This window comes from Boleophthalmus pectinirostris, unplaced genomic scaffold (assembly GCF_026225935.1).
Source record: "Boleophthalmus pectinirostris isolate CB_2022bp ecotype Guang Dong unplaced genomic scaffold, ASM2622593v1 HiC_scaffold_8, whole genome shotgun sequence".
In the NCBI taxonomy this organism is placed as follows: domain Eukaryota; kingdom Metazoa; phylum Chordata; class Actinopteri; order Gobiiformes; family Gobiidae; genus Boleophthalmus; species Boleophthalmus pectinirostris.
The window spans coordinates 15,232,771-15,253,337 of NW_026571515.1; the positions used below are offsets into that span (position 1 = coordinate 15,232,771).

General features: G+C 39.9%; 2 protein-coding genes across 3 annotated transcripts; one reads left to right on the plus strand and one right to left on the minus strand.

Moving 5' to 3' along the window:
• The first annotated feature begins 4,334 nt into the window (after positions 1 to 4,334).
• LOC129412420 (B-type lectin plumieribetin-like) lies at positions 4,335 to 5,133 on the plus strand. The gene is made up of 3 exons (XM_055166288.1): positions 4,335 to 4,491; positions 4,565 to 4,658; positions 4,786 to 5,133. Exons 2-3 carry the CDS (start codon positions 4,569 to 4,571, stop codon positions 5,059 to 5,061), a joined length of 366 nt encoding a protein of 121 aa, XP_055022263.1. The 5' UTR covers positions 4,335 to 4,491; positions 4,565 to 4,568; the 3' UTR covers positions 5,062 to 5,133.
• An 818-nt stretch (positions 5,134 to 5,951) lies between these two features.
• srpk3 (SRSF protein kinase 3) lies at positions 5,952 to 20,271 on the minus strand. 2 transcript variants are annotated; one of them, XM_055166174.1, is made up of 18 exons: positions 19,823 to 20,271; positions 18,875 to 18,968; positions 17,070 to 17,202; positions 12,421 to 13,454; positions 11,957 to 12,065; positions 11,568 to 11,655; positions 11,404 to 11,491; positions 11,211 to 11,317; positions 10,746 to 10,911; positions 10,283 to 10,308; positions 9,891 to 9,983; positions 9,606 to 9,654; positions 9,102 to 9,317; positions 8,886 to 8,983; positions 8,707 to 8,814; positions 8,191 to 8,260; positions 8,031 to 8,123; positions 5,952 to 7,943 (listed from the first exon to the last, which is right to left on the minus strand). In XM_055166174.1, exons 4-18 carry the CDS (start codon positions 13,424 to 13,426, stop codon positions 7,759 to 7,761), a joined length of 2,502 nt encoding a protein of 833 aa, XP_055022149.1. In that variant the 5' UTR covers positions 13,427 to 13,454; positions 17,070 to 17,202; positions 18,875 to 18,968; positions 19,823 to 20,271; the 3' UTR covers positions 5,952 to 7,758. The 2 variants fall into 2 exon arrangements, with proteins under 2 accessions (XP_055022149.1, XP_055022148.1); XM_055166173.1 differs by lacking the exon at positions 17,070 to 17,202.
• Positions 20,272 to 20,567: the final 296 nt, after the last annotated feature.

A 20,567-nucleotide genomic window follows, 5' to 3' on the forward strand; every position in this document is an offset into this window, starting at 1 on the left:
AGCCCTTACTATTTGGCGGAAAAACATTCAATCTGGCAACAGCCACCACCATCACATTGCTGCATACGTCATTCAAAACAAGACAAAACACCTGGCTCTCTTCTACAGTTATATATCAGATGTTTCATCCCAACAGTTAGTCTAACTTGAGGAGTTTTCCCAAATGTACACTTAATAGAGTAATTTCTTGGAGCACTATTTCTTCTACTTGAATTATTATTATTATTATTCCGATAACTCTAACAATGTTGTAGTCTCTAATAGACTCCCAATAACTGTAATGCTGTTACTTCAATAACACCATTCATACAAGTGTTCTCCTGTTTAGATTGACTTATTCAGCTGTGCTTTTCACTTAAATAATAATATATATTATAATATCTCTGTTATAATAAATCATTATGTAGGAGATGTATTTATACTAGATAAGCACAGATCCAGCTTTTTCAGTCCCAATACTGATTCCGATACTATAGCTTTAAGTATCTGCCAATACCTGATATCAAGAGATGGCAGAGCAGAGACTGAAAACAGCATTTATTTCCTTTAAACAAAAATAAATAAGACAAAACTGATCCAAATGTGTTATGTAGCTGTATATCTTAATTAAGTACAGAACAACAACATTAGAAACATTTTTAAATGCAAAATTATAGGTCCAAAGCATTAATAACAAATAACAAAACACTAATTCAAATGACAAGACAGAAGACATAATGAGACAAAAAAGTTTAAACATTCTGAAAGATTCTGGGCTGACTACAACCAGAAAACGGTTTATTACTAGGAATGTGCCAAAATATCAAATTATTGATATCATATCGTTTAATGTGATGATACAATAACGATATCGTGGGCTGCTGTATCGATATATCTCCAAGAGTATTTTTTGGTATATTTTACTAAATAATTTTGTTAGAGAGCTACAGTTAACTACAGGAAACATTTATGTGACACATTTGACATTTTCACTGTTTTGATGATTAAAATGGGCGTGTTTCATATTCACTTTGCACAAGAAGTTTAACGAAGAGTGTGTCACAGCCATGATTTTGCCTTTTATTTTTTGTGGCGAGGAGAACCTGAATGACTGAGGGATTCTTCACACTTTTGTTTTTGTTGAACTGTATCAAATTGATTTGAAATATGTCATATCGAATCGAAAGCTCACTGTATCGAGATATGTATCGTATCGGCAACTTCTTAATGATACCCAGCCCTAATTATTACATCAGTTTATATGTCCAACATCCAATGTACATACTGTATTTTTATTTCTGAGCAGCTCCTGAGATCAAAATAAGACCACTGTGTTCTATCGGTGTCTAACTTAATTAAATAAAAGTGTTTTATTGTCCAGTAATCAGGAAATGAGCTGATAGCATGCTAGTTGTTAGTTTTCCTGGTTGAAAAGTTTTTACAGCAAGTATGTGTAATGCATATTTTTTATTTAGGTACATGTATTTATTGGACAGATTTGAGGTTGTTATTAAAACAGTCCTATTAGCAAAATAGATTTTTCAGAACTTTTAACCATGTCATAGTTGTTTCCCCTTCTCACTTACCCTCTCGAAGTTGTATTTGGAGTAATTCATGCACGTTTGATTAATCTTTAATGGATTATTTTAAAGACACAATCAGCTCCCGTTTAAACCACCAGGGGAAACATCCAGAAAATGCAAAAGTATATTTAATTATATGTATAAATTGCATGAAGGATCTCTCTGCACTTAGCAACTGGAAGGACTTTGATTAGAGGCGATCACAGCAAGACACAGTAACATTATATCGGTTTATAGATGACAACTGTGTTGTTTTGTATGTATCTGTATAATAGTGTATTATATATGAAACAATTAAATACAAGTGAAGAAATAATGTGTGCCTGTACGTGCAACGAGCTCTAAAATGTTGCAACTGGTCAATGTGTAGGAGTTTCCTGTGGCTAGCTATATGGTTGCGTACAAAATATTGGTTCATATAGATAAAGGCAAAGATAAAGATGTATAATGATTCTACAGAAAGGTGTTGGTTCTCGTTATCAGACTAACGTGTTGTAATGATTATAGAATTGGTTTCTACAGAATATTCACTTTGTGTAAACACCTTTTTTCCAGACAAATCTCCCAGACCTGCTCCTCAACTCAGATTTAAAGGGTCCATATTAAGCTATTTTCTGATCTATGTTATAATGTTGTTTCTTCATCAAAATGGTGGAGTTTCATTCACATTTAAACACTTAAATGCTGCATATTTAAACTGAGTTTTTCTCTCAAACAGAAAACACTTGTGATGTCATGTAGTAATACAAAAGTTTACACCTTCACTGGAGTTGCTAATCTCTCCTGAACAAAAGGTAAAAGGCAGCTTTTAATTTGAAAACTACCACTTCATGACATCACAAGCTGGAACAGCACATTTTGACCTTTGGGGATGCAGACAGCCTAATAATCCAGGATTACTTAAACATGTGTGAATGAAACAAAACACAACTCCAGGTATGTTTTTCAGGAAGTATCAGCATTATAACATGACTAAAAACTCACAAGAATCCATTTTGAAGGCTTGACTTTGGGCTCCAATCCTCACATTCTGTGCCAGTTTGTGTTCAGGAGGCATCTGGAACAGATGCCCGAGCCACATCTGCTGGCTCCTCTCGAGGTGGAGAAACAGCAGCTCTACTCTACTCTCTATTCTACTCGTGTGACTGGGCTCCTCACCCTGTCTCCAAGAGAGAGCCCAGACACCCTGCAGAGGAATTTCATTTCGACTGCTTGTACCTACGATCTTGTCCTTTCAGTCATTTACCATCACTGCAGATGCCAGCCTGTCAATGTCACACGCCTTTTTCTCTTCACTCGTGAACAAGAGATACCCAGAGATACTTGAACTCCTCCACTTGAGGCCAAGACTCTCCACCCACCTTTTTTCTGGTCAAAAACCATGGCTTCGGTTTTGGAGGAGCTGATCTTTATCCCAGCCGCTTCACACCCAATGAAGCCATCAGGACAACATCATCTGCAAATGGCAGAGATGAGATTCTGTGGTCCCCAAACCGGACCCTCTCCGGCCCCTGACTGCACCTAGAAATTCTGTCCATAAATACAATGAACAGAACCGGTGAACCAAAGGACAGCCCTGGCAGAATCTAACATGCACCGGGAACAGGTCTGATAGGTCAATGCGAACACAGCTCCTGCTCTAGTCACACAGGACTGGACAGCATACTCCCAGAGCACTCCCCACAGGACACCACAAGGGACACGGTCAAATGCCCTCTCCAGATCACATGTGGACTGGTTGGGCAAACTCCTATGAATTCTCTAGCACCCGATGGAGAATGTAGAGCTGGTCCAATGTTCCCCCCTGAACTGCCACCTTACCGTGGTGGGGGTGTTTGTGCACCTGAATGATCCTAGGAGCTATGTTGCCTGGGGCAACATGGCCCTGGTAGGGTCTCTCATAGCAAACAAGTCCTAGGTGACGAGTCGGAATAAGAGCAGTTCACAGCACCTTTATACATTGTATAAAATCAAGGACTGTAACATAGTCTGGTATGGAACAGCCAGGGTCCCACTCTGGAGCCAGAATCTGAGGTTGGGGCTCGAATGCATTTGCCTGGTGGCCAGGCCTTTACCCACAGGGCCCAACTGGACTCAGCCTGAAAAGATGATATGGGTCCACCCTCCTGTGGGCTCACCATGTGCAGATGGATTCATAGGGGTCGGGTGCACAGAGGACTAGGTGGCTGTTAGAGACGGGTGGACCCAGTCCACAGACATAGAATCTGGCTGTGGCGATGTGGAACGTCACCTCGCTGGGGGGGAAGGAGTCTGAGCTTGTGCGTGAGATTGAGAGGTACTGGCTAGATATAGTCGGACTCACCTCTACGCACAGCTTGGGCTCTGGCATCCAATTCTTTGAGGGGGGCTGGAGTCTCCATAAATTGATTTGCCAATATAATTTCATTGATAAACCCTGATTTGAAAAAATAGTGATTGGACAAGCAGGAATGAGTTTTTGCCAAACAGAGGCATGTATCTTTGCACTTCAATAAAAAAAGAACAAGAAAAGAAAGGAGAAAACAGCATCAAAAGACATAGTTGCATAAATGTGAATGAATTATAGGTATATGGTTTCTACAGAATACTGAAGTCATGACCAAACCCATTCCTGTGAAATCTTTCAACCCCGCCTTTGACTCAACCACTGTAGCTCCCATGTACAGTAGAAAACCTGCTAAACAACAGGTTTCTACAGAATATTGACTTCATGACCAAACCCTTGTGTAAAGTAAATGTACAACACTGGCTTTGTGGAGACAACCTTTTCCTGTGAAATCTTTCAGACCCGCCTTTGACTCATCCCCACTCAGAGCGCAGATTTAAGACTCAGCTTTGGGCCCCAATCCTCAGTTTCTGCTCCAGTGTCCAACCAGCGTGAAAGCAGCGTCACAGCAGCACCAGGGCCACAAGAAGCAGCAGCCTCCAGGTGAGACCAGAGAAATGAGTTTGATAAAGACGGACAGTCTTCACTAGAATCACTCTGACCTGTGTTTATGTAGAAACATGAGCCGCAACTCCATCAGCACCAACCAGGAACTGCGCTTTGGAGAGTACATCCAGAGTCTCAACGATGAGTACTACACCATAATGCAGGTCAGTACTACATACTGTACTACAGATTGTACTACTGAAAGTACTACAGTCAGTATGACAGTCAATACGACAGACTGTACTACAGACAGTACCAGAGTCTCTGACCATGCCTTTGCCTCCTCCTCAGGCTGATAGTAACCTGGTGACGTACCGGCGTGGCCATGGGCCAGTGTGGGCCACAGGAACAGCAAACTTCTGTGCACAGCGCCTGGTGCTGCAGTCTGATGGGAACCTGGTCATGTTTGACTCAGACAAGAGAGTGATTTGGGAGACTGGCACTAAAGTGGAGCCCTTCTCCTCCAGGATGAGACTGACCATCACCAACCAGGGCTTTCTGCTCCTGGACAACGATGGTGACACCATCTGGAGCTCTGCTGATACCAACAAAGACCAGACAAAGTAAAGTTTGCTCTTGTGACATGGGCCTTGTCTGATCAAGTGTTTAAGTAACACAATAAACCCTTTTAAAACAAAACTGCTTTGCATTGTTTTTAAATGAAACATAGATAAGTAGATGTGTGTAATGCCATATTGTGGAACATTTCAGGAAAAGCAATAACATTTCCAGGGAGACAATGAAAGTTAAACCTTTACTCAAGTTTTGAAAACAGCACTGAAGTTTATTATAATAGCCTGACAGATGTTTTTAAATATTGCAGTTAAATTTTTATTTATTATTTTTTATTTTTTTTGTTTAATTTCTACATTTTACATTTTCTGTCTCTGTCAACAACTGGAAAATGATACATTAAGACGTGTATTTTACCAATATCCTACATGGCTTTCAGTAAAATTAAAATGAATAAAATTATGTATTAAATAAAATCAATAAATTCCCTTTCCTCAACTTCAGAAAAATGATAAACAAAACACAACCCATTTTCACACTGCAAAAAGCAATATCTGTAGATAAGATAAAATTACTTAAATTAAGAACATTTTACTTAATTTGAGTAGATCCAACTTGACAAGTAAAATTATCCATCAGAGGAATAAGTGTGTTTTTCTTAAAATCTAATGTATTTTGAATTGTTTCTTATAAGAGAAAAAATAGAGTTGTTCTTTTTCTTAAGTATAACAAAGATGTATTTTCATATTTTAAGTACAAAAAGTCTTGTTCTATTAGGAGATCATTTTACTTGTCAAGTGAAATTTATTCAAATCATGATAAAGCTTTAATTCACATAATTTTAACTTGGCTAGATGTTAGTTTTTGCACTATAAGCCAACCCACGACAGAAAGTGAAATGTTCTTGTTTTCTTCTACTAAAAGGTACAAGAAAACATGTGTGCTGTGCTTTCATTCTGATCTTTATTGAATTGACAGTATCATTATTCACACTGAACACACACACGTACAAAAGAACCCATGATGTCAGGGGTCAGAGGGCATATCAAGGCACTGGTCACTCATCCACACGGCAACGGGAGAGGTCGGAGGTCAAGGGCCAAAGGGCGGAGATACAGGTGTGGAGAAATGAAGGTACCCGCTACTCGAAACAATATTCAAAATGTGGTTTCACAAAAGTGCTCTCCTCTTCTCTTAAAGCAACTGATTAAATTATTTGTTGTAATTCCATTTTTACGTGTCTATAAATGCCTTTGCTTTTAGAGTTTCTCTTTTATTTCTCTGTCTATATATAAAAAAAAATACAGTATGAGAAAAAAATACAGTGACCATATGAGATGCATTTTCACATATAAATTGAGGACACACACAAAACAAATTTCACATAAAGACATCATAATAATAAAAAAAAAAGTAAATTAATTTCAGAATTCTTCCATAAACACACATGTTCAGATAAACTGGGCGATTTAACTGTCCTATATGAGAGAATTTGAGAAAAAGGTAGACACAGGCAGCAGCTTTGGGGCCTGTATTGTTTTCAAGACCCCCTGCTCTAACACTGTAATCGAGATGAAGCACTCTTGTGAAACAACAGCCAGAAATAAACCGGTGAGTAACAAGGAAGAGCTCAAAACCATTGCACAAAATGTACATAAAAAGAGTCAAATTTAAACGTTAAATCTTAAATCCAGATATACAGCAACATGTATTTTCCCCAAATCCTTTACTTAAATTGTGTAAATAGTAAATTGATTTTTTCTCAGTAAGCAAGCGCCAAATTTGGACTCAAAGATATACTTGCTGTTTTGACAATATGAAAAAAACCAAACATGAAACCGTAACAATATCAGCCTTCTATAGAATTTTACTCTGCATTCAAAGTTATGTCACGATTTAGACATGGCATTCAGTTCCGCAATCATACCAAGGCATTCACACAGGACACAACAATGAAATGAGAACATCAAATACTTTTTCCTTAATACTTTTGTCTTAATGGCAAGTATATCTCTGCCCATAGTTTCAAATCAGTGCCTTCAAACAGAATAAATAAATAAACAAGAAGCAGAAACACTGTCACAAGTAAATCTCCTTGTCCCTGTCTCTTCTTCTCCTCTAGGGGGCGATGGTGGTGGTAGAGTTTGTGTGTAAATATATTTAGTTTTGATTCTAGACGTTCATTCAGTCCTTTAAATCCAGGTTTTGCTCCATGTGCCAGGATCCGTCACAGCTGTGCTATACATAATCAGTGATGTAACAATTGCAGTGCCTAAATCTTCACCTTTTGCCTACTCTGTTTGTAGCCAGGTGCAAATTCACAAAGAAATGCACTAGTTCAAGTCCTATGGCCATACGCCATACCACATGAAAAATTACTTACATTTTCCGTTCATGAAATGGTTGAATTTGAAACTGTATTACATCTCAACATACAAAGCAGTACCACGCATTCACCAAAAAATATTCCGAAGTTTTTTCGTGCATTAACCCAGGACTCTCCATCTGTGGGCTGACTCCAGAACAAGGATCCTGGCAACAGGGAAATACCTGCAGTTCAACGCCCCCTCCACTGGGGGCTGTAGTGAGTTGCTTGTATAGAAATATATTTTTGTTTCTGTCTGGAGCCAGCATCCTCTATGGAGCGGTCGTGGTAGAGTTTATGTAAATATATATTTAAAGTTTCAGTTTTTCAGTTTTTTTCTTAGCCTGGCGTGTAGTAGTTCCTCCTCCCCTCTAGGAGGCGGAGTGTCAGTCTTGTAGCCAGGCGTGCTGTAGACAGAGTTTGGCTGTAGCTCGCCTCTCTGGCTCCAGCTCTAACATGGTCAACAGGAAGTCACTGAACTGAGCCGCCTGGTCCAGAGGCCACTCGTACTTCTCCAGCAACACCTCGAACAGACCCCAGGGCTTCAGGGACGAGATGTGGCGCAGCTCTCCTGCACACATACACACACACACACACACACAATATAATAACAGTAAACAGGTTCATAATACAGTGCCAAGTTACAAGTGACACTCACCTCTCCTGTTGAAGTACTCCCTGGAGTATCTTCCAGAAAGAGCAAAGGGTATAGGCAGTGGTCCCAGCAGCTCAATGATGTGTGCAATGTGGTCTGAGGAAAACACATTTATTAAACTAAAGAAACATCAGAGATCTAATCTGAAAATAGCAAGAGTTACCTTCATCCCTGGTGTAGTCCTCTCCTGAGTGTGGCTCAAACAGATAATCTCCTGTTGCCAATTCAAATGCCTGAAACAAAACACACACTTTCATTTTTAAATACCACTGCATACGCTTCTCACAAATCCATCCTGTATATTCAATAAACCCTCCCCTAATACCCATAACTGCCCAGACTGGACAAATCTGACTGACCAAAAATGGAAACCATAATATCAAAATTATAAGCAGAGCTGTAGCTTGCCATCCGGGTGCCCTATACACAGATGCTTTTTCCACCCCCGGTGAAAGTGAGGACTGGGGGAGATTCCAGAGACTGCGACGAACGACCTCGCACCTCCGAATGACACGACAGTACTTTTGAGAGGATACATGAGTTGTGCCCTATGCGCTGTGCGTGATGCACTTAATGGGAGCTATGGTACTGGGTATAAGAGCATTATATTCCACAAGTTTAACTTTAGAGCTCCTCTACCATTGTAACAATGATCAAACCCAAAGATCAAACCAGTTACCATGCAGGCTGTGCTCCAGATATCAGCCGGAGGACCATACTCTGCTCCGATCAGAACCTCCACGGCTCGGTACTGCCTTGTCTGGATGTCCTCTGTGAAGTGTTTGTGCTGAATAAACAGACAGGTGCATGACTGGTTGAGCAGAGTCAAGTGATCACAGAGACAGGAAGTGCACTTACCACCCAGCAGGCGTTTCCCAGGTCAGCGATCTTCACTTTGATTTTGTCTGCGTTTTGTGGATCAAGAGGACTCAGCACGAAGTCTGATGCAGTAAATACTGGGGGGAAAATAGCTTTTACTAAAACAATAATAATGTTTTTATATGTATATACTCAGAATGTATATTCATGTATTAAGTATAAATTAATATTTAGCAATAAAAATGAAGCCCTCACCATCTTTGCCACTGGAATAACCCGACTGTGTAGAAACAGCTGACTCTGATGTTGCAGACATCACAGAGCTAGAAAACCCAGAGAGTCCGGAGGCGGGGCTAGAGAATCTGCCGGGGGCGTGACCATTGCACCTGTCATCCAACCAGGAAGAGGATGACTCAGGACTCGCCTTGTGATTGGATGAAGTTGGGGCATTGCCGTTCACCATGTGGGAACCTGGAACATTGTCATAGTCATATTACTGTTTCTGAATTCTTAATTGTTGCTCCAGGCTTAGTCCATGCAATGTTGTAGAAGTAAAGAAGTAGTTCTGTGCTGTGCTGATTAAATGCTGGTTAATTTATTTAATTATATATTTAAAAGTCCCTTTCATTTGGTTTTGTCAAAGAATTGGTTTTGTTTTATTTTATTTTTTGGCTTTGTTGTTATTATATTGTTCAAATTTGGCTGTACAATTGTTAATCTTAAGAATTATCATCGTTAAAGAAATGTATAAATACGTACCGTTGTCAGTTTCATCTGGCGGGTAGAATCCATCTTCTTCCTCCATTTTCTGACCAAAAGAAAGATTTGATTAATACAGTAGCTAAAAGCTTTAGCTTCTAATACTGTTTTGTAATACCAAACACCTAACACCTAAAAACATTTAGGTGAATAAAAACTGCTTTAAAAATATTTTACACAATTGGTACATTATATTAAACAATCGAAACTATTGTGATTTTAGTGAATTTTATAATAATAAGTTTAGATCTGAAATGGAGATATAACAATTCTTAAAAGGTTTACCTGAATATCTACAAGCCTTTCCTCTAACAGTTTCTGTTGTCGTTTGGCTTTTCTTTTTAACTTCTTTCTCTTGTTCTTGGACAGTTTGCCACTCTGCAGAGCATACACCATCACATTATACAGAATCAAAGATGAACTATTACATCCACATTTTACAGTTAAATATTTAAAACAAGTAACTACAAAGAAATAATTATCTAATCTCTATAACCAGGTGACAAAAGAATGTTAATAATAAGGATCTGAAGCCTATGGCTACAATGTGAAAGCAACAGATAAATGATCTAAAATTAAAGATTAAATACTAGACTCTACAGCTTTCCAGTGGAAAAGATGACAATAAAAAACAATCAAAATGTTGTTAGTGTGTGATAGTGGGAGGAGAGTCTTACCTGGAGGTCCCTGGGAGCCGTGCTTACTAGAGACACACAGGCAACACACAGAAAGAGAGAAACAGGAGAGAAAATGTCAGAAAATCAGAAAATGTACAGCAGGGCAGAAAATAAGGTACAGAAGAGGAGAGAGGAGAAAGAGACCAGTATTGACAGATGAAGTGAAAAAGGGAAAGGGCACAGGTACATTTAGAGAGAAGAGGAGTGAGGTACAGCAGACAGTGTAATAGGACATAGACAAAGAGAAAACACAGCTCCCAGATTTGAACATGACAATATCCCTCTCCAAAATGAAATGCTTACATTTATCCAAAACACCACAACACAAAATCTAACTAACACATTCCACCGATACATGTCCCAGTTCATGTTCATTTTGATTTCTTTATCTGCCCATGACCACATGGTATAGAGCACTAACTCACTCATACAGTACAGAAGAGTTGTGATGCCCTAGTCTGACCTGATGAGCCTGAGGGGGGCGGGGCTCCAGCTCGTTGCCACACTGTGGCCTCTGCTGCCAGTCTGCGGATGTAGACCTCGTCCGCCTGCAGCAGGATGTTCTCCGGCTTTATGTCTGTGTGGATGATCTTACATTTAGTGTGGAGGTAGTCCAGGCCCTGCAGCACCTGCCACACACCACAACATAGAGCCTTTAGTTACTTCAGTGTAACACCAAGCCTTTATTAGCCTCAGCATTTCCACACAAACTGTAACCAGGGTCTGGAACAAACCCAGACCACAGCACACAGTGAGACAGGAACAGAGAACAAGACCAAGACAGGAACAGAGACCAAGATGAGCTGTGATTGATACGAAAAGACAAAAAAATGGTGCAGTGGTGACCAGGCTTTAGCTCTCACCCCAATAAGCGTCAGTGCTTTATGAACGTGAACAAAAGGAGAAGAAGCGGATAGCTCTATGTCACCTGTTTGATGATGCTCTTGACACAGACCAGGGGCAGGCCCATGTAGTTGGACTTAATAATCCATTTGAGAAGCTGATGTCCCAACACCTCCATCACCATACACACATCTGAGGAAAACTTGCTCAGGAAAAACTCTGTAAATGGTCAACTACAGTTCAAATAGATTAGTTTGCTCATTGTTACTCAAGGATACGGACGCCGTTGACGCCTGAGATCTTGAAGTCATCAATGAGCTGAACAATGGTTTCTCTGTGTGGGTCAGAAGGGTCACTGTCTCTCACCTGGAAGCGCAGCACATACAAATATTAAAATTATGTTTATAGAATCATAATGAAACGTTATGTGAGTAAACCATACACATCTGAGCAGTTTGATCTCATCAATGGCTGTCTCAGTGTAATGTGGAGCGCTCTTTACCACCTTCAGTGCAACAAAGCGCTTCCTCCTACAGAAACAAAGAGAGTCAGTCAGGAATCATATCAATCATTACTATATCTACAACTGCTCCATAGAACCAAACCTACACCTAAAGAGAAGCAGCTGGTGTGAAATGTACTGTACCAGATATAGAATAAGGACATCATGTGTCACTAGGCTTCATAATGCCTGGTGGATTACATTGGTGAAATGTTTCTCTGCTTGATTCATAATTTAAAAACAATATATTCATTAAGTAAGACATATTCTAAATGAACTTTATTCTAGAAAAACAAATGTTCAGCTTGTAATGCTAAAATGTGTCTTACTGAAGATCCCAGCAGAGCCAGACAGTGGAGAAGTGACCCCAGCCTAGTTTCCTCACAACGTGGTACCTGCCGTTAAACAGGTCTCCGATCTTCACCGGGTAATAACCACCTGAAAGACAAAACAGGAGGAGGTGTATGGGCGGGCAAGAATCCAAACTATTTATAAAATTATTTCTTCAGAGCCAGATCACAGTTCCCATCTCAATCCTGTGCATTTTATTATTTTTGAAAGTTCACACTTCTTTGTGATTGGTCAATTCCACGTATCCCTCACTCAAAGCGTGACAGAGGCTGACCATGAGGAGTGGGTGTCTAAAAGTGTCTGTATTTTAGGAATGAGATAGAGCTGCATTAGACTGAATTTTGACACGACATTATCACCTAAATGTATATTGCTATATCTGTACTCCCTAGCCCTACACCCTTTGAAAGTGGTTTGCATGGAGCATTTGTTGGACTGTTACCTTTACAGTAGTCTGAAGGGTCCTCCTGCTCCTCATCGTCAGACCCCAGGAGCTGTGTCGGAGGCGGGGTAAACTCAAGAGGGGGTGGGCTCAGTGCTGGAGGGGGTGTGGCCAGAAGAGGAGGAGGTGGGGCCAGCAGAGGAGTGGGTGGGGCGAGCGACATCATCGGAGGCAGTCCCAAGGAAGGAGGAAGAGAATCGAAGGAGCGTAAAAAGGATGTGGAAGATGCGCAGAGTGGAGAGTACAGGTGAGAGGAGACCGTGGAGGTGAAGGTGACGGAGCTCAGCAGGAAGTGCTCATGCTCTGGACTTAAGGGAGGAGTCGGCACAGTTTTAGTGCTGTAATTTGCCGCAAATTTTAACGCTTCTGCCTCAAAATCGATTGGCGAATTGGATCTGACATAACACAAGCTAGGGATCTCGTTTTCCTCATTCCTGTACGGCGATGAGGAGAGATTTAGCGTTGAATCATCATCCGGAGAAGGGCAGAGTTCATGGGATGGGCTTGGAGATCGGCTGTGGGTGGGGCTTGGAGATTTGCAAGGAGATGATTGGTTGTGATGTTTGGCTGGTACAGAGGAATCAGGAAAAGGCATCGCTTGATGTTCGATGCCATTGTCTGAAGATAATGTACGAGTTTCTGTGTCTGAACATAATTGTGGGTTATTTACAGTGATGGGCCGAGGAAGGGATAAAGATTCAATGTTATTTTGTGCATGTGTTTTTTCAGTCTGTAACTTGGGATAGTGTGGAGAAGTATCCCTATAATTATTATTCTCTTCAGCGGAATCTGTTCCATAATTATTTTCTGGTTCTTGTGTTGTTTGGTAGATTTCCTCATGCTTAAAAGTTGGCTGTTCTTCATCATGATTAGACAATTGCTGCATTTCGTAGTTATAAGTTGTCTGATCTTCGTTGCTAGAAGGTATATCGAGGGCTGGAGATGTACTTTCGTGAGTAATTTGTGGCGTAATGTTGTTTTCGTGCTGGTTGTTGTCATTGTTCATATTTTGGAGTTGGCAGATCTCGTCAGGCCTGAGACAGAAGAAACACAGATGGTAAAAAGTTAAGCCGTAGTTGGTCTGTTACTTGTTTACAATCATGATTCCTTCACTGTAAAAGGTTTCCTCATCAAAAACTCTATTTCACCTTGAAAAGTGGCTCCACTGTATTTTAAACTCCATACTAGAATTACCCATCTCTACTGAACTAAAAGATCATAGAGAAAAATCCTGTACACACTGTCTTACGTACACATTGTGAGATTTATTAGGACAAACCATGCACTAGGCCTTCATCAGGCAAACAGAATGAGAGCTCAGGTGGCCATCTTAAATACGGTGTAGCAAACACCCAAGGGTGACAGGTCGTAAAGGAAGAGTGTACCCAAAACAACATAATTCAAAAAACAAAGACAATCAACATACAGTGTAATAATAATAATAATAATAATAATAATAATAATATTAAAAAATATTAATTAGGGGTGTGCAAAAAATATATATATCGTATCATTTAATGTGATGATACAATATCAACGGCTGTATCAACATATATCGCCGAGAGTGTTTTTTGGCATATTTTACTAAATTATTTTATTACAGTGCTACAGTTTTTTTTTTTTTTTTTTTGCTTATTTAGAGGAAGAAGGAAACTCATTTATGTGACACATTTGACATTTTCACTGTTTTGATCATTAAAATGTTTGTGTTTCATATAAACTTTGCACAAGAAGTGGTTTACAACAAAGTCTTTTAGTGTTGCAGCCATGATCTAGCCTTTATTTTTTTATTGAACAGTATCGAATTGATTTGAAATATATCTTATCGAATCATACTGAATCGAAAGCTCACTGTATCGAGATATGTATCGTATCGTGACTTGTGTATTGAGGTATGTATCGTATCGGCAACTTCTTAATAATACTCAGCCCTAATATTAATCATAGTAGAAAAATAATTGAAAAATAATAGAAAAATTAAATATTTCTTTTAATTTTATAATATTTTTCTATTATTATTTATTTCTATAAGCACAGTATTTCTTAATAAATCTCACAATTTGCAAGTAAGACGGTGTCCGGGATTTTTCTCTGTGTTCTTGGGCTGCTCCCTCTCCTCCAACGCACCCATGTCAAGTAATTGATGTGCGAAGTTCTCATTCTTTTATACTGAACTAAAAAATAAAAAGTAGCTGTTAGTAGTTTTCCCACTACATGACATCACAAGGTGGAGAGCATTTTGAGCTTTAGAGATGTAGACAGACAAAGAATTCAACATTATAACATTAAGCTCACAAGAGTCTATTTTGTATAATAGAGGACCTTTAATTGTTAAGACGTGAGATTTAGATCAGAGATGACATTTATAGTACAGTGGGGTTACATATTTTTGGTAGTAACATGTCGTAAGCCTTTAGCACCTTGCTCATTCTCAGTCTGCATATTAACGGCTATTGTGAGACTTTTCTCAAACTCTCCTTGTGTTGTGTCTGTTATCTGACACACACATTGTTGGGGTCTGCTGCAGCTGAAATAGACGGAGCAGGATCATGATTCAGGCCAGGGCTATTATTGGACCTGGTCTCTCTAGGCTCTACTCCAGACCTACTTCTGATAGCTTAGCTTCGTTTAGCATATTCACAGAGAGAAGGGAAACTGTGGCATTTACAGTGTAATGACACACTGATCACAAAGAGCAGTGAAGTAAGGCTGTCCAAAGAAGATGATTTGTTTATTGAATCATTGTATTCTACCACAGGGTCAAAACCTAGTGATTACTCACTATAGATAATCTTAAATATAAAACTAAGTATTAAGATATCAGGACTAAGATCCAGGTTCTTGTTTACTGGGTTTATAAGTTTATATTATTGTCATTTTGGCTCCATAAACTATGGTCAGTTTTGGAAAGACTGGAAACTGATTCAAGTTTATTAGTCTGGAACAGAAATAACAAAAAAAAGAGGTTGGTTTGTACAGCCGACCACTTATGTAAAAGACCTCAGGTAAAGTCCTAGAGTTACAGTGAAGTGCCAGGTTTGGTTGTTGTGGCATAACCATAGAGCGTATATATGGACATATGGGTGACGTCGCCAATATAACGTGACACCCTTAGTCCACTTCTTTATACAGTCTATGGTCATAAGGTAAGGTTATAATTAAGTCTTTTTAGTTGAGAGTCACTTAAAAGGTGGTTGGAGCAGAGTTAAAAGTCTTTGGAGCAATACTTAAAATGCCATTTCCATCTTCTTTCTGAAGATAAGCAGGGCTGGGCTTGGTTAGTTCTGGGAGGGGGGAAACCCCTGGGAATACGATGTGCCACAGTGGGGCAGCAGTGGCTCTGGTCAGTGCATGCTGTAGAGGATGGAGGAACGAGAGATCGATTGTGGCTGTCAGAGGGTTTGGCAACGCCCCCCTCATCAGTTTACCCCAGGTCAGGTATGTGTACAACTGTAGCTTAGCAGCATCAGGTGTAGAATGACTGAATGCCATGTCAAACATATTTTTGTCCAAAAAGTGCTCTATACATCAAAGGTTTTATTTATTACTATTATTAGCTCATCTTAAACTAGTCCCTAGTTTTACATCCTTTTATCTTATTCAAGAGCATACCCAGGTTAAACCTGGGCTGAGCCAAGACTGTCTTCTACTTTAATGCTAAATTTAGTCCTGGTTCAGAGTTAGACCAGGATGAGCTAAACTTTTTAACAGATATTAGCTTTTTTCTCAGAAAATAATTATTTAGCTTCTTGCAAAAGAAATAAAGATAAGCTTAGCAGAGACTGTGGGGAGTAAAATGAAACCTGAATGAGTCATGTTTAACTTTCCCTGCTGACACACAGACTGTCCACCTCACATGTATCCAGTTACTGCTCATACATAAGAAGAGAAATAGCTGCTGATTCGCCTCTGAGCTCATAAGGCAGTTTAATTAAATGGTAACATCTGCTAATTTGACTTTAAACCATTGACCATTGGGTGACATTACAGATTCATGTTGATGTGGACCTTAATGTTGCAAGAGTACAGAATTACATGCATCACGAGGTACATGGACAAGTGCCATTGATAATTTTTAGAAAATCAATCCCTCACAACATACTGTGATGGGTGCTGGAGTCATGCCAGGCCAAGTGGACCAGATCTGAGCCAGGATCTCAAGAGCACCTAGCCGGACCCAGACACAGACAGAACATGCAAACCCTGTACAGACAGGGAATAGTCTTTGTGCTATGAGGCAGGAGGGCAGCTACTGTGCCATCAGAATAGATAATGTACTGTGCCTGTCAAATTTTTACAGTATTTGCCAAGAAGGTAATACTAAATTCCCACCTTTTTTTAATATCTAGTTAAATATTTTATTGGGCGCACAAGAGTAGTGTCGTGTTCACGCAAGTTTAGTCTAGTATTTTGTTCTACATGCTCGTCTCCATGGAGCTAGAAATGTTTTCCAGGAGGTTTAATATCATACTGTGGAACATTCTTGACAGAGCAGCCAGTCCCTCCTACATGCCATTAGAATGCAGAAGGGTCTGAAACTGCACCATAGACGGCATCAAACATCAAACTAACTTGGGACGGTCCAACCATTCAGAGCAAAACTTTAAACATCTTTACATAAATAGATAAGAGTTTAGTGCTTCACTTACTGATTCTGCAGAAATCTGTCCTGTTACTCAGTCCTCTGTGTTATTTGTCCCCCTTTTTATGTGTAAGCTGCCATGCTTGTTGACAGAGACCATGTTTTTCTCTGATTGGTTAATCGCCTGTATTGTGGTGTCACTGAAATAAAAATTTGGGAGCTTCAAAGAATTGTAGTGAAGATCTCTTTCTTCTTTAGCACAGTTTTTGTATTTTGGACCCAGCACACCGTCTCAAATTTTGTTGGATGTGCACATCTCTATCTACCTGTCAATCTATCTACCTGTCCGCCTGTCAATCATGCCTATCTGAAATCAGATATATTGTTCCAGACCCACATGTTTACGTAAAGTTTTAGCAAAGGGTGTGGTTCTATCTACCCAGGAAAGAAACATTCAAGCCAAAGCAGTAAGAGCTCCGAGGAGACAAGCAGGTGGCAGCCCCTCCACCAGAAAAATTACATAGCGCATCTTTAAAGGTGAAGGCAAATCTGTACACATATGTGGGCCATGGTGTTGGTTCTTTGCAGTTCTTGTGATGATTTGTGGGACTAAAGTTTGAGTGAGCTGCCTTGGATTCATTTCTGAACAATATCATATCATATTTGTCAAGTCATGATCCACAAATGGCTTTTGATCTTAATATATGATGTGTATTAATCTATGTTTTACAATAAGATTATTATATCAAAAATAATTGCTAAACTGCAGATTTTATTTAAATCATTGGGGGTTAAGGTTATGATCATGCGTGAACTAAATAGTTTTTTGGGGGGGCTTTAGGGGCTCTGTACAATATAGCATAAAAAACTGCTTTAGTTAAACTGAAAACTGATACAAACTTCTATTTAGAAAAGTATTGACAAAGCCAGTCCAGTAAAGTAATAGATCTATAATCTTCCTTCAGTTCATGTTTCCTTCTCTGATTGTCCAGCAGATCAATGCTCGCCTCGCTTCACCACATCGCCTCCTCTCTCCAAAACATGGCTCAAACGTGATGTTGTGGAAGAGAACTTGAGATGACAGGCCACAAATCACTGCTACACGTGTCTTAATATAGAGCCCACCAGTGCTACTGTAAGTGAATGATTCAGTCTATGTCTGAGAGGAGGGCAGTGAGACCAGGCACAAAAACATAATATTGAGAAATATATAGCATAGAAAAAGAAGAATATGTACAAGTGTTGTAAAAGATCTACTGGGGACCTGCAGTGTAGCATTAATTATATGTAAATTGACATGGAGCTACGAACATGGACAACCAAGTCTTATCATTTTACTTTTACATTTTATTTTTTTTCTATTAGCTCTATTTTATTGCCAAATAACAACTACTAAATACTCACATTTTAAAAGTCTAAACAAAATTATTTGATAAAACAAACAAACTTTTTTTTTTTTTATTAATTTCAAAGCTACACCCAATATGTTTTATATACAAAAGCCCTTTACCCCTAAGCAGGATGGGTCATTTGCATTTGTGATATACATGACGGGACAAATCACTCAAAGATTGAGATGTTTTCTGCATCTCGATGTAAATCAACACTACCCACACATTCAGACCATGTGATTTAAGATGCCAAACAATACAGTTTAATGAGGTTTAAAACTCAGTTCTTTAAGATACATTCTGTCAAGTGGTCACAATTTATAGATGATTGTTAGTCATTGTTGATGTCAGTCTAAAACAGGAAACAATTCACTTCGAGGACAAGAGCAGCTTTGTTAATAGTCAGTGTTTAAAACTGTTGGGAAAAAAACAAATAACAGACACAAGCACCAGGACACCACAGCACTGTGCAGACTCTTACCTGGCTTCATCTGCTTTGCTTTTCTTGTGTTTCTTTCCTCGTTTTCGGTGTTTCTTGGTGGGACCGGCTGGGTTCCCAGGCCCTGCTCCTACGGCTGCTCGGACACAGAAAAAAATAAAACTTTTATTATACAAATCACATTTTATTTGACTCTGAAGTACTTTAATCTTCAGAGTCAAATAATTAATTTTAATCTCAGTCGTTATCCATAGAGCTACACTCATTGACTTCATCATTGACTCTACTTTGAACTCACTGTAGACAATAATAACAAACATGACTGTAGTATTCAGTCAGGCGCTGCTGCTGCATGTTTACACACTGCAGTTATTTAATAGTGTAAAGGGCAATTACACTAACTGTGAATAAATGTCTTAAAATGTGACATTGCATATGAGATTTAAAGAAGTCATTCATGTCAGATGCCCAAACACAAATAGGAGTTCACATTACTGATGCAGTAATTACAGTGTTACATATCAGAGCAGATATGCCCTGTGAATATGCTAGGCTCATATGATTTTATTTATTTATTTATTTTTACAAACACAGACTGTACATTTAGATGCTATTTTAGTCCGTGTGACTCCATGCACAATCAGTCAATGGGGGATTGTGAAATATACTTCCTAAATTAAAACACAAATACATTAGTAATTCTAGGAGATAAATCTGATAATCCAATTAAAGTGTGTTTGTTTGTAACAGAGGCTCTAAATTCATGTCATATTTTGTGTTTATTATGATAATGCATCATCCTGGGCCCTGCTCATAACATTGTCCCAGAGCCACGCTGAGTGTATTTTTATTCTGAGCGTGTCACAGCCTGGCACCGTTAGCTTTAGCCTCTTATGTGTAGCATCAATCTGTCCGTAAAACCCGGTTCTGCCGAGACCTGCAGAGGTGACAGTCGAACCGGGTTACACCGCCCGCTTCTGGGTACATTACCTATCAACATCCTGCCAACTGTTTCCCGAACCGAGCCAAAGCAGGATGTTCTGGTAGTAGTTAGCCTTTAGCCTTGGTTTGGTCCGGTAGAGTCCGCCTCAGAGGGCGGTCCAGTGCAGAGACTCCCCGGCTCGGACGCTCCTTTAAATCCCCAAAATACCGCGGATGATCGGCTGGAGCTGCACAGGAGCGGCGTGGCCTGTTAGATAACAGCTGTCCGCGGCTGTCACTTAGCTGTTACCCGTTAGCTCCCGACCCGGGGCTTCAGATGAACAGCGGGGAGGACTGGGCTGGTCGGTCCGGATCGCTCCGTGTCTGGTCGGGGTCTGCTCGGGTATTCCCGCGTGGGTAAATCTCCGTTATAGATCCATGTTACAGTCCCGTGGAGATTCCGTTATGGAGCGAACAGCTGCTGACACCGGACACCGGCAGAGGCGCATGCGCACACGCCAAACGGACCGGACTGAAGTGGGACCAAAGCAGGAGCGACAGGAGCATCTAGTAACACACACAGATCTATTATGGGCTCTGAAGTCTGAAGACACGAGGAGGAGAGGGGTGCACGCACGAGGAGGAGAGGGGCATTGGGAGAGCGTTCAACAAACATTCAACAATTTATTACCAAGTAATCGACAAATCTTGTTCAAAATGAGAGAGAGAACTCATAATTTTAGAGGATATGGAAATTTCAAATTGCCCAATGCTCGAGCTGCCCGTAAAAGTTTCTGTGTGTGGTGTCAAAATG